Source organism: Pterocles gutturalis, unplaced genomic scaffold (assembly GCF_000699245.1).
Source record: "Pterocles gutturalis isolate BGI_N339 unplaced genomic scaffold, ASM69924v1 scaffold378, whole genome shotgun sequence".
Lineage (NCBI taxonomy): Eukaryota > Metazoa > Chordata > Aves > Pterocliformes > Pteroclidae > Pterocles > Pterocles gutturalis.
Genome location: NW_010122685.1, coordinates 78385 through 90210, shown reverse-complemented (window position 1 = coordinate 90210; position 11826 = coordinate 78385). Strand labels below are relative to the sequence as shown.

The 11826-nt window shown below is 36.3% G+C and overlaps 1 protein-coding gene across 1 annotated transcript in view; it reads left to right on the top strand.

Moving 5' to 3' along the window:
• ROBO2 (roundabout, axon guidance receptor, homolog 2 (Drosophila)) overlaps positions 1-11826 on the top strand; it is a gene marked incomplete at its 3' end in the record, with an annotated part of 131725 nt that overhangs the window by 45009 nt on the left and 74890 nt on the right. The window contains 2 exon segments of the mRNA XM_010077578.1: positions 1231-1355; positions 5925-6096. Coding sequence (XP_010075880.1) covers positions 1231-1355; positions 5925-6096 — 297 coding nt within the window.

The window sequence follows — 11826 nt, the reverse complement described above, 5'->3', positions numbered from 1 at the left end:
CCTTCTTGTTCCCACTAAAGCTTGACTGTCTATTCTCCATCAATACCCACAGACAAGTAAAACTACACCTCTCTTTCAGAAATTGTTCAGTTCTGACTGTGCTTCCTGGTCTTCTGTGTCTGAGCACTGTTAATGCCATCTACTTGAAAACATAGCCAGTCCTGTTTTTTCTTTCTTGTTATAGCTCCACTTTCTCCTTTTTTCTTTTCTTTATCTTTTCCTGATCTCCTGGAAAACCTATTCCTTCTTAACTTATTGCTCAAGGACAAGGGGCAATGGGTTCAAGCTGGAACATAGGAGGTTCCACTTGAATATGAGAAAAAACTTCACGGTGAGGGTGACAGAGCACTGGAACAGGCTGCCCAGAGAGGTTGTGGAGTCTCCTTCTCTGGAGACATTCTCTGGAGCCTGCCTGGATGCGTTCCTGTGTGATCTGATCTAGGTGTTCCTGCTCCGGCAGGGGGATTGGAATAGATGATCTTTCGAGGTCCCTTCCAATCTCTAACATTCTGTGATTCTGTGACTCACTGCTGCCCACTAACTCTTTAACTCTTGCTTCTTTCTTGTCTTTACACAAGCTGAAATTTGGATCTCCCAAGTTTGTGTTGTTTTAGCAACCATTCTTTTTACAGCAAGTCCTCCTTTCCACTCCATTCTTGATCACACTACCCCTAAGAGAAGTGAGGGAGCTCTTGAACTTCTGTCCTACTGTCATCCAGACCTTCCTCTCCTTTCTCAATCATTTTTAAAAGTCTAGAGGGACAGACTGAAAAAAGCAATCTTTATATTCTAATTAATTCCTTGCTATATATGGTAGCTCCAGAACAACAACCTCTGTGAAGCACCAAGGTTATGAGAGTGCTGATATCTACCCAGATGAAAGGTATAATACATCCAGAGCTGGCATTATAAGTACCTGACTGCTGCTCCTTAGCATTTGTTGTCATCGGAATTTGCTCTAGCATGTATGGGTTGTAATGTTTCCTTTTTTTTTTTTTTTTTAATTTATTTTTTTCAGATGGGTATATCGCATTTTGATATTGCTGCTCTTTTTGTTGCTGTTGTTGTTTTTGTTTATGTATTAGTTCTGTCTATACTAATTAATGTTTCTGGTGTTATGTCCTCTGACATGAAACAAATCTCCATAATGTTGTCTCTTTCCTTCAATATTCCTCATCTTCCCCTTGCAAAATATCCTAAATTTACACCATGGTTCTTCTTACATTGTAGCTCCCCCACAGTTTGTGGTGAGACCACGAGACCAGATTGTAGCCCAGGGTCGAACAGTGACTTTTCCTTGTGAAACTAAAGGAAATCCCCAGCCAGCTGTTTTCTGGCAAAAAGAAGGGAGTCAGGTAAGTTATAAGCACTGTGTAAGTCTTTCAAGCCTTTCTAAATATTTATATTGTTAAATTTTTAGGAATATTATTTATATTAACCTTTCACAGATTCTTTCAGTTTTTCACAGGAATTTGTCTTTTAAACTAACACTATTCTCTACCAACATTTTTGTTGTTTGGGTTTTTTTTTTTTTTTAATATTAGTACTGTAAAGAACTCAAAGGCCATTTAAGTTGGTGAAATGTGTGCTAGGTGCAGTATAAATGTATAGAAAACAACAGTATATATCTTAAAGACTTTTCGTTCTGAAGACCCCAACAAACAGGTGGGTGAGAGAAACATAGCAGATAAAAAAGGTATGACTCATCTAATCAGAGTCAGTAATTACAGTTCACAACCTGTCTAGACATGATCAAGCAGATATATATCTAGCAAGCTGATTTGCATTGGCATATTCTCATAGTGCATACAGATATAGGTTTTGAACATGCAGATGCTTTGTCTCAGGAAATTTCTGAATCTGTTTTGTTTTTTTTTTTTTCCCACTGTCATTTTTTGAAAGCAGAATTTCTGATGTAGCGGTTAATGTTGCTATCAGCCAATGCTAACTTCTATAGCTTCATATTTGAATGTCATACCATAACACTTTTTTACTGCTGTTGCTATATTAGCACTATGATATAGTAGAAGTCAGGCCTTCTGCCTTTCAACACTGTAAACTATTTGCCGTATTCTGTTTTGCACCTGAGAAAAGATTAAAAGGGGCAAATGCATGTCCAAGGACATTGCCTTCTGCAGCTCCCTGATGAAGCCTGTCATGGCTACGTCTGCCTGTGTATCTATACTGCATACCTTTCTCCCTTGGCTAAATTAGTCTTGTCAGAGCCCTGTGCTACTTTTTCGCTTACAATGATTCGTCAGTTAACTCAAGGATCCACACTGTGCTGGGCAGTGCATATGTGCCTTTTGTCTAATCTGGAAGCATTGTGTATACCAGCTCAGTTAAAAAGTGAAATAAGAACTGAACCACGGATCTCCTGCTCTGCCCCACCTGCTTCTGCTTAGCTTCTCATGAGGTCAGATAACTGGTCCAGAATTACAGGACCAAGGCTGACAGCATTTTGTGCATTCCTGTGTTTGTGGCCTACAAAGATACAACACTATCATAAGTGTAAGCTTATATGAGTGTAAGCTTAGTCTTCAGTGTGTTTCTTTCAGTGTATCATTCGGAGAACTTTAAATCTAGTCTCCCTGGATCCCATCCTGGAAAAGCACAGTATTGTGAGTCTCACTAAGGTGAAAATTGTTCCAAAGGGAAAGTAGAATAGCATGTTAAAATTAAAATAGGAAGTACTGATGTGCTAGCAAACATTTAAAACTCCTTCCTTGTAGAGCATTTTAATAACATGGTAATGTTTATGTAAAGTGAGCTTATAGTGTCACACTTGAATCTAATAAAGTGGACATCCATCATGCTGTAATAAAGAGAAGAGCTTCTAATTAAAGGAGGACATTATTTGCAGGATTAAAGTCGTTTAGCGTAATTGAAAAGTGTTAATACTCTATTTTATCCTCTTCTATTGGTATCACTTCAAGGGTAAAAACATTTTAAGGTGAAAATGCATCTTGTGTCTTTAATTGAATGTTATTACCTACTGATTGTACCATGTTGAAGCTGTTTAATTACAAACCTGGAAAATTAATTACCATATTGAGAACCAGATCCCTGAGGGGATGGTCTTTTTTTGACAAATAAATGCAACATAAAACTTGGTACATGCATGGTTTACAATCAAACCTTGAAATGTAGCTCAATGTGATTTACTACACCCTCATGTTAATCTTAAATGAGCATCAGTGAAGTAGCACAGGTTAGTGTTACCATCTCAACATGCAACTTGCCAGATTTTGCAATGAGGCAGCGTAAAATAGGTGAGTTTCTACATACTGTATATCATCATACAAATCAGGAGGATGGTATTTTGGTCAAATTAGGCATTGTCCATTGAACTTTCGTGACTTTTCACCTTTTCACCAGCTATGAGTTGTTGCATTGCTTCACAATGCTTGCTTCTGCTTTTACTCAAGGAACTCTTTGTAGCACCACTGCTAGTGTTCAGAATAATGTTAGGTAGCCATGTCAACATGCTCCAGTAACTGTAGAGCATTTTTCATTGTGAATCCATTTCTTCATCCTGTGTTTCTGAGCACAACCACCTGGAAGGGAGGGGAGCTGTTGCCTCCTGAGTCATTTTTTTTGTGACAACTTGTGCATAAACAGTTGGTCCTTTGTACTTGATAGCCTTTTCCCCAGAGCCTAACAGCTTCGTGCCAATGAAATGCACAGGGCAGGTGCATGAAAGGTATAACCTTTAAACTCTCTGGATTAAATTCTTCCTTAAGATAAATTCAGTGGTATTACGTCAGGGGTGACTCTGGTCCCCTTGTTTGCAACCCAGCATGCCACCATTGTGCCCAGATGAGCAACCTGACAGATAATTAAAACCAGTGAAATTGTAAAAACATTTAAAAAGGGGTTGTACTGTTATTTAGGACAAGTTACACTTCATAGTTATCTGGTATTTGAAGGGAGGAGTTATGAGCCTCATGAACTCCTCCAGATGTGGAATATTCACTGGGATGTGGTACCTCTCCAGAATAGACAAGCCCATGCTGAAGATAAAAAGAAGGGCAGCCTCCCTGGACCTTTTTCTTCTGAAAAATTAGGAGCTTGATCCTTGCACTGAGTTTTATGTTGTGTTTCTTTTTACACTTTGCATAATGAGTGATAAATGGAGTCCTGCTCAGCCATATAAAAATTCTCTGCTTTCTCATAAAATTGGGTGGAGTTCTCATAATAACATCATTTGTTAGGTATCTATGCCAGGCAGAGGTTACTCTGAAAGTATCAAGGAAATTCAGAAAACAGGGCAACTTTTTGAGAACTACTTAGCCCTGTAGCCTAAAATTGTTTTGGAATTTTTACACTTTTTTTTTTTTTTTTTTTTTCTTATTGGGTCTGACATGTTTACTGGGTGCATAATGATTTTTGAGGAAAGATTTTCTGTGAAAAATTTCTTGAACAGTGACATTGAAGGGGGGTATGGAGAAAGACTCACCCCAGGGAGACAAGTAGCCTAGTAGGTTAGTACAATTGTAAGGATACTTGGAGTGTAGGATCTCATTTAAAGCATACCTCTCTCCTTTTATTGCCAAATCCAGAAAGATAAAGGCGTGAATTTAACTTCAAAGCAGAATTTTTTAAAATTCAAGTTTGTTACTTGTCAGTCCAAATCACTTCGTGTAGACCATTAAGATCTGCTGCAGAAGAAGCAAATCTACAGAAAATTTATTTAATTTTAGACTTTTAGATTTACTTTTTAGCCCATATAGACAAGCTTAGAAGTTACTAGGGAGTCATCATTAGAAAGCACATCAGAGCTATACAGGGCTGCAGCAGTGACTGAAAGCTTATCACAGTACAGTAACAGTGTTTTGGGATATTCCTGATACAAATAATTGTATTTTTCATAGAAGCTTGTTGAGCTGAAATAAAAGCCAGATCCTATTTTCCTGGAATTACTGTTGCTTAATTATTGTTTAATCTGTTCCCCTTTCTGTCTCATGGGGCAATGCTGCTGACCTTTCTGTTCACATTGCCTCCCTTTTCCTCTTCTTTTTTATTCACATCAAGAGCTGTGCCAGACAGTATCACTTTTTCCTTGAAGACACAGCTCTCACCACTAAAACCCTTTCAATCCTTTTTTGTATTATTGATTCATTCAGTCCTTCATCATATGCAATAACTACTACCATTCTGGTTATTTTTATTGACATCTCTCTTTTCTCCAGTCCAGCCCAAAGGCAAAAGCTAATCTCCCTGTTTTGTGCTAACTGATGTCTTATCCTACATGAAATTATTTTTTTCTCTCTGATGACTTCCACGTCAGATTTATACCCTTTCTCTTCACCCTCAAGGCTCCATGCTGCTTTTCTCCTTTGGTATATCTCAATTTTAATTTCCTTTTACTTCTTCTTTAAGCTCTCATGACCTGTGAGCTGCTTCTACTTTATAATAAGTTTGTATCTTTCTCACAGCTTTCCTTCTGTGCCATGCTCTTACTTTCTTCTGTGCCCACAATGTATTCACAGCCATACAATAGTTCTATGCTCCCTCAAGTCTCCAGGATTCAATTTTTTCTGCTAGTTTCCTAATGTGTACTGTAGCATTGTGTCCTCCTGGTCTGACAGCCAACTAAGTATATTATTACAATTAAATTCAGGATGAAGATGAATGTGTCACAAATACAAATCACTCAAGTGTGATTGCTGGAAAGTTTCTCCTTGCCTAGGCCCCCAGCCAGAACATACCCCTGTGTGCTGTCAAAGGACTGTTTCTAATTTAAACTGCAAGTTGCCCAAGGCAGGGAAAGCTAGCTCTATGTGTTCATAAAGTCATAACCACATTTACTTTTTCTTCTTGTTTATATATAGTACTTTTAAGGAAAAGTCATTGTCTCTTTAGCTGAGGCAAAAGTGGTGCTTTTGTGTTTTGAATTGATGTGAGATGAATTGTCTTTGCAGAATCTACTCTTCCCAAACCAGCCTCTCCAACCCAACAGCAGGTATTCAGTGTCACCAACCGGCGACCTCACTATTACCAACATTCAGCGGTCTGATGCAGGCTACTACATTTGTCAAGCACTGACAGTTGCTGGAAGCATTTTAGCAAAGGCTCAGCTGGAGGTTACTGATGGTGAGCTATAGAAATTCTTGGTTTTTCCTGTCAAAAGTATTTTAAAAGTAGTGTAAATAAAGGCATGTGGGATCACATAATTCATACAAGCAAACAGAGAAGTTTCTACAGAAAATACAATGAAAAAGGCTCTCTGTGCAATTCTCTATGGTATCAAAAATGCATTGAAATCTAGTTTGCCTTTTGCTTGCTTTCTGGAGGTTCTTTAATAGTGCAATCAAGGGACAAACCAGCTTAGAATAGGGCTGGTGAGAAAGGAAGCTGCTCAGTTCACTTGAACTAAGATAGGACTGCAAAAGATATTGTGAATAGTGAATAGGTTTGTAATTAAAGCAGTGAATTTGGGTGCAGGAAAATGAGACTCAGTTTCAAGTCTTCAGTATTATCTTAGGCCGCTGTTTTGGGGATATGTCCTTAGCTCAATTAAATCAGCACTGTTGCCTTGAATTAGTGGAGTACAGCTGGTTTAGAACAGCTCCAAGTTGTAGCCCCTTAGTTCCTTGTGTGAATGAGGCACTTACCTCAGACCTGTGTTCTAAGAATTTCTCAGTATGGTTAGGTGTGAAAAGAGCCATGTAAATGAGTAGGTAGAGAAGAGTTTTCAAGAAAGGAAAAGCACTATGTGATCTGTCTTAATACATTAAATTTCAAAATTTTGGGTTTGAAAGTTATTCTGCCTTGAAGTTTATCTTACAGCATCTACAGGCATTGGATCCTTTTCATATGGGAAGAATCCTGTTTATATCCCTCTTAATCCCATTGTCGACAGAAGGCAGTTTGCATCCTGTAATGTTAGTGAAGGAAACAATGGAATTCCTCTCATACTAGGAGACTGTGGCATTCCCTGGTGTCATTATTCCTTATCTTAACTGACTCATCAAATATATCCTGACAGACTTTGATGAATTTTTGCCATTAAAACTGTTGTTATATGCAGAGGTCTACTTTTACTGTTACCTTAGAGACCTGCCTGCACCATGAAAGTTTGAAAAGATGTCTAATTCTGAATAATCTGGCTTTTCACGAGAGCATATTCATCACAAGTGACAGGTAGAGAGCTTCAGGCTCATGTTATAGAGGTTTGAGCATTAATTTGATGCTTTTTCTTTGTTTTCCACAAGCTGTCTGTATTTTTATGACAAGAGGAGATAATTTTGCCTTATCCTTGCATCTTTACAAGCACATTGCTTTTCTGTAAAGTGGTTTCTGAAGACTAAAGGCTAACTTTTACCCTGCAATCTCTTCAAGTCCTTTCTCTCATGGTCTATGACAAAATGAAGCATTTTAGTTCAATTCAAATTCAAATGTAGATTAAAAGGTCATTTAAAATTAATGGAAAGGCAATATTTTTTAATATCTGTCCATAGTGCTGCTTGATTCAGTGCCATGACTGTGATTGGAATAAATAGGACACACAAACATTGGCTGAGAGGACATTGAGCTGTTAATGGTTGCACCTGCTGATGCTGTACAGATTTACTGCAACAGGGGCCAAGTGGATCAAATCAGGTTCAAGGATATTAGTGATGAGAAATTCTTCCTTTTGACAGACAAGGCCTGTGGTGCATCTTTATCTATTTCTTGTGGTTTGGGGGCGGGGGGGGGCGGAATAATAAATCCTAATTAACCTATTTGGAATTTTTGTTAGTTGTTTAACAAATCAAGAGAAAGCTCATAAAAGTGTCCCTGCTAAAATGCAAACTCATCTACAATTAATTCTGATTAAAGGCGGTGTGCATTCCACATTGCTAGAGAAAGCATTAGCTGGTGGCTCTGCTGCTTGAGGAATGCAAGGCCTGCATTCTTAAAACATTTTCCAGAACCCACTGTCAGCATGATCATTATGAAATAATACAAGGTTGCTTTATAGAAATACCATTTCATCCTTGAGTCAAAGGGCAGGTGAGGTCAGAAGAAAAGTACCAAAACAATATTGTGGAACTGAGATTATATAAATAAATGTACCATTAGTTCACAGGTATTTTTTTAATTGCTTTCAGTTAGGAAGTTAACCATAAATGTCTAAATAATCTGTTTTGGTTGATGCTGAGCAGAAGTTATGGAAGCTAATGATTTTTTTCAGTAGGGAAATCTAATTTAGTGGTATTAAAAATATAATAAAACATAAACATTGTGCATACTAGCTATATACTTAAGCATTAATGTTCTACTTTTTGGCTGGTGATTTCAGTTTTATTTCATAGCCCAGAATTTTTCTGTTTGGTTAATGATTTAATAATAGTGGCGAGCCATCTTTTTCATTTTGAACACATTTTTGTTTGATCCAGAGTAATTTACATCCAATTGAAGTTCCAATACAGAATGAAAACATATGTCATGTGCAGAAAAACAAGTGCTTAATTATACCATATATAGCAGTGTTTCAGTTGTTACATTTTTGCACTTACAAATCTTTACTGGAAATATTTTTAACTCAAGTGTTCGCATGAGAAGAGATTACTAGCTGTGATGGAATGTGCTGAGTTGAGTGATAATTTTGCTGATTATGGACTGTGCTAAGAGCCTTCAGTGTATTTTAAATTCAAATCTTGTATTTTCTTCAAAGGCTATCATATAATCCACTGTCTAACACACATCTGGAAAAGCAAAATAATTTTAAAAATTGAGACAATCTTAGCAATCCTTTCAAACTCAAGAAGTGAATGTGAGCTCACAGTCTTAAAATGACAGATCGTGCAAATAAACCAATTGCTTCCATCTAAATATGTCTGTGCTCAAGATAAAAAGAAGTGTACAATTAGTAATTTGTTCCATAAATTTATCCATCATGCACAGAATATGTTGGAGAAGATCTCAATTTCTCCTTATCTAGTAATTATTAATGTTTATTAATAAAAATTGTGACCACTGCATGCTCAACTGTAGGATCAGCGTACTTTGTCCAGTTTACCCAGCAGTTGCTGTTTAGGGTGAGTATTGGGATGGAAGAGCAAGCTTAACCTCCCGCTGTGGATTTTTCTGGCAACATAAGAGTGAACTGGTTTAGGATATTAAATTAATTAAAAAGATCTTGTTTCTGGGCTTTTGAATGAAAGTAAATGGCTGGACCTATAAGGATAGTTCAGAACACATGAAAAAAAAAAAAAAAAAAGCTCGCTCTCTACTGATTTGGAATAGACACTAAAGGTTGTTTTTCCACAAACTCCTCTGCATTTTTTTTTACTATAGGTCTATTGAATATTCTGGGCTATGTCTTAAATCCTTCTGGAAAAATTTAATGTCACTCATGGTTTATTCGTCTGCAAATCTGTCCACCATGATTCCTATCCTTCATGAAATGTATATTACATGTTTTTGTAGCAAGTGTGACAGTTCCAAACAGGAGAAATTCAGAACAACTTCACAGCCTCCTGTGAAGCTCTTCCATAAAAAAGACAGAGGAAAGATTGGTCTCTGCTTTTCCACCTCTCAGGAGAGCAACCTGCCCTATCATACTAGTGTTCCTCATGAGAATTTCATTACTTGTTTTTGATTTTCCTCACTATTCACCAGCAAAACTTTTGAAATGTTGAGTTTGGAAGGGCCAAAGTAAAGACTTCATTTTGTCATTCTCTTATTTTAATTTCCTATTGTAATTTGACCAAATTCCACCCAAATTTAAACATGGTTTCAGATGATCCAAATTGCATTTGTAGTGAATAAACTGTTCATTAAGAAATGTCATTTGTTCTTTTGTGATACTCTGCTCAAAATTTAAACTGCATTTTATCACAAAAGGAATCTGATAATTTTTCAGTTTCTAGAATATGTGAATGTGTGGTTGCTGGTAAACACTTTCAAAACCTTTCTTTAAATTAAATGTATTTTGAAATCAGTTTCTCTTTTATTTTAGCCAAACAAAATGTTTGGAATGGATATAAAATTTTCCTGCTAGGAGAAAAAAAAAAGTAAAATTGAAATAAAAAATTAAAATGTTGTAAAAGAAACTAACAAAACTCACAACCTTTTTGTGGATATTTTTCATTGTCTTTCTGTTCTTCAGAATTCTCATGATGCATCTTTTCAAACCTCTAACCAAGTTTTGGATCCTTTCTAATTAAGAAACCTATGTAGTAGGAATACAAGTACATATACTCGTTTTAGAGAAGATTTACAAGTCATAGTTGTGAAGACAATACAGTCATTCACAGATCAGTGGAAACCCTAAGTGTTCATTTAACCTTTAGCCTTAGTGTCATGGAAACCTGTAGTGGTCTTTGACCCATAACACCCTTGAAAATGAAGATTCCTTCTGGCCAGGAGACTTTCAATTACACTATTGATCAGATCTATTTAAAGGATTATGAGCTCCTCATTTGGGCTGTAAAAAAACTAATTACATGCCAAAGAACAAAATCTGTAGTGCATTAGGTTTTGAAAATACCTACATTGCTACACATATTAAAAGCAATTAGACGCAACAAATAACTGCAATAGAATAGTTAGCAACTTCGGTAATTCTTTTTCCTTCATTTTTAGCTACCTAGAAAACTGGGATTTGCTGTTTTATGTTAAATCTAGAGGAAAACTTGCACAGCTAAATTTTCATTCGAATATACTTGTGCTACAGGTATACTAGTAGTACATATGAGCTGAGATCAATTTTTATTTCATCAAATGGCTGAACTGTGTAGTTATAAGGAACCTTAATGAGATAAAAAACTTCAATCAAGGTGAAAATGCATTACATTTTCTCTTGTAATATGGTGTTTCATGTACAGTGGGTGATATTTCAGAATTTCAAAAATAGCTTTCACATTGTGGTGTTAATAAATAATCTGTATTGGCTTTCTATTTTCAGTTTCCATTTCAATAAATGTGATGAACTCGCACTCCAAGGTGTTACTAACACTAATGATCCTATCCTTTGTGTATCTTGTTAAAAGAATGTCATTAGTAATTTTGCAACATTGCAATTTCAAAACCAATTATTTTAGGTATAAAATGTACCAGTAACATTTCCTTAATATTTTTTATTTATTAATGTAATGAAAGCACTTTGGATCTTTTGAAGGTTCCAGAGGTTTGCATCTCAAACAGCTCAAATACAACAGAAACCGTATTGCTTCACAATAATTTATATTTTCATTTCATTGTTAGAGTCAGGTGTTGTGTATGGACTATAAGGAACCAGATTCTCAGCTAGAATAAATGATTCAAACTCAGCTGATATCAGTGGAGGCAGGCTAATTTACACTGGTTTAGGAGCTAATCCTGCCTGTTAACAGTGTTTAATACCTTTCATATAATTGTTCAGTTATTCAAAGATTTAAGACAGTAGCAGTGTGGCAGTTAAATATATAAAGATGAATTCTCAGTTCTGTTATACTGATTTTAACCAGGAGTCATAGCCTTGTTTATATTCAAGATTTTCCCATTCATTTTGTATAAACACATTCCTTAGAAACAGAGTTACATTTTGCTGCTTAACAGATGGCTCTGAGAATAGGTTCATTTTGCAGCAGAATTATTTATGAAAAACTGGTCTTTCAAGAAAAGTGAACATAAGCATTTCACCTCATCTTCAAGATATCCCACTGGTCATGGAATGAGGTTTATATACACTCACTTGTAACAGAGTCCTTTAAGCAGTATTTCAAGCATGCAAATGTAAATTGTTATAGAAAAAAAAAAAAAGAGAGTTCTTGGCTTTAAAAGGTGATTAAAACATTTGATAAGTAAGCTGTTAAAGGGCTTGATTTAGTTTGAACATTTCTCCACTGGAAAGAG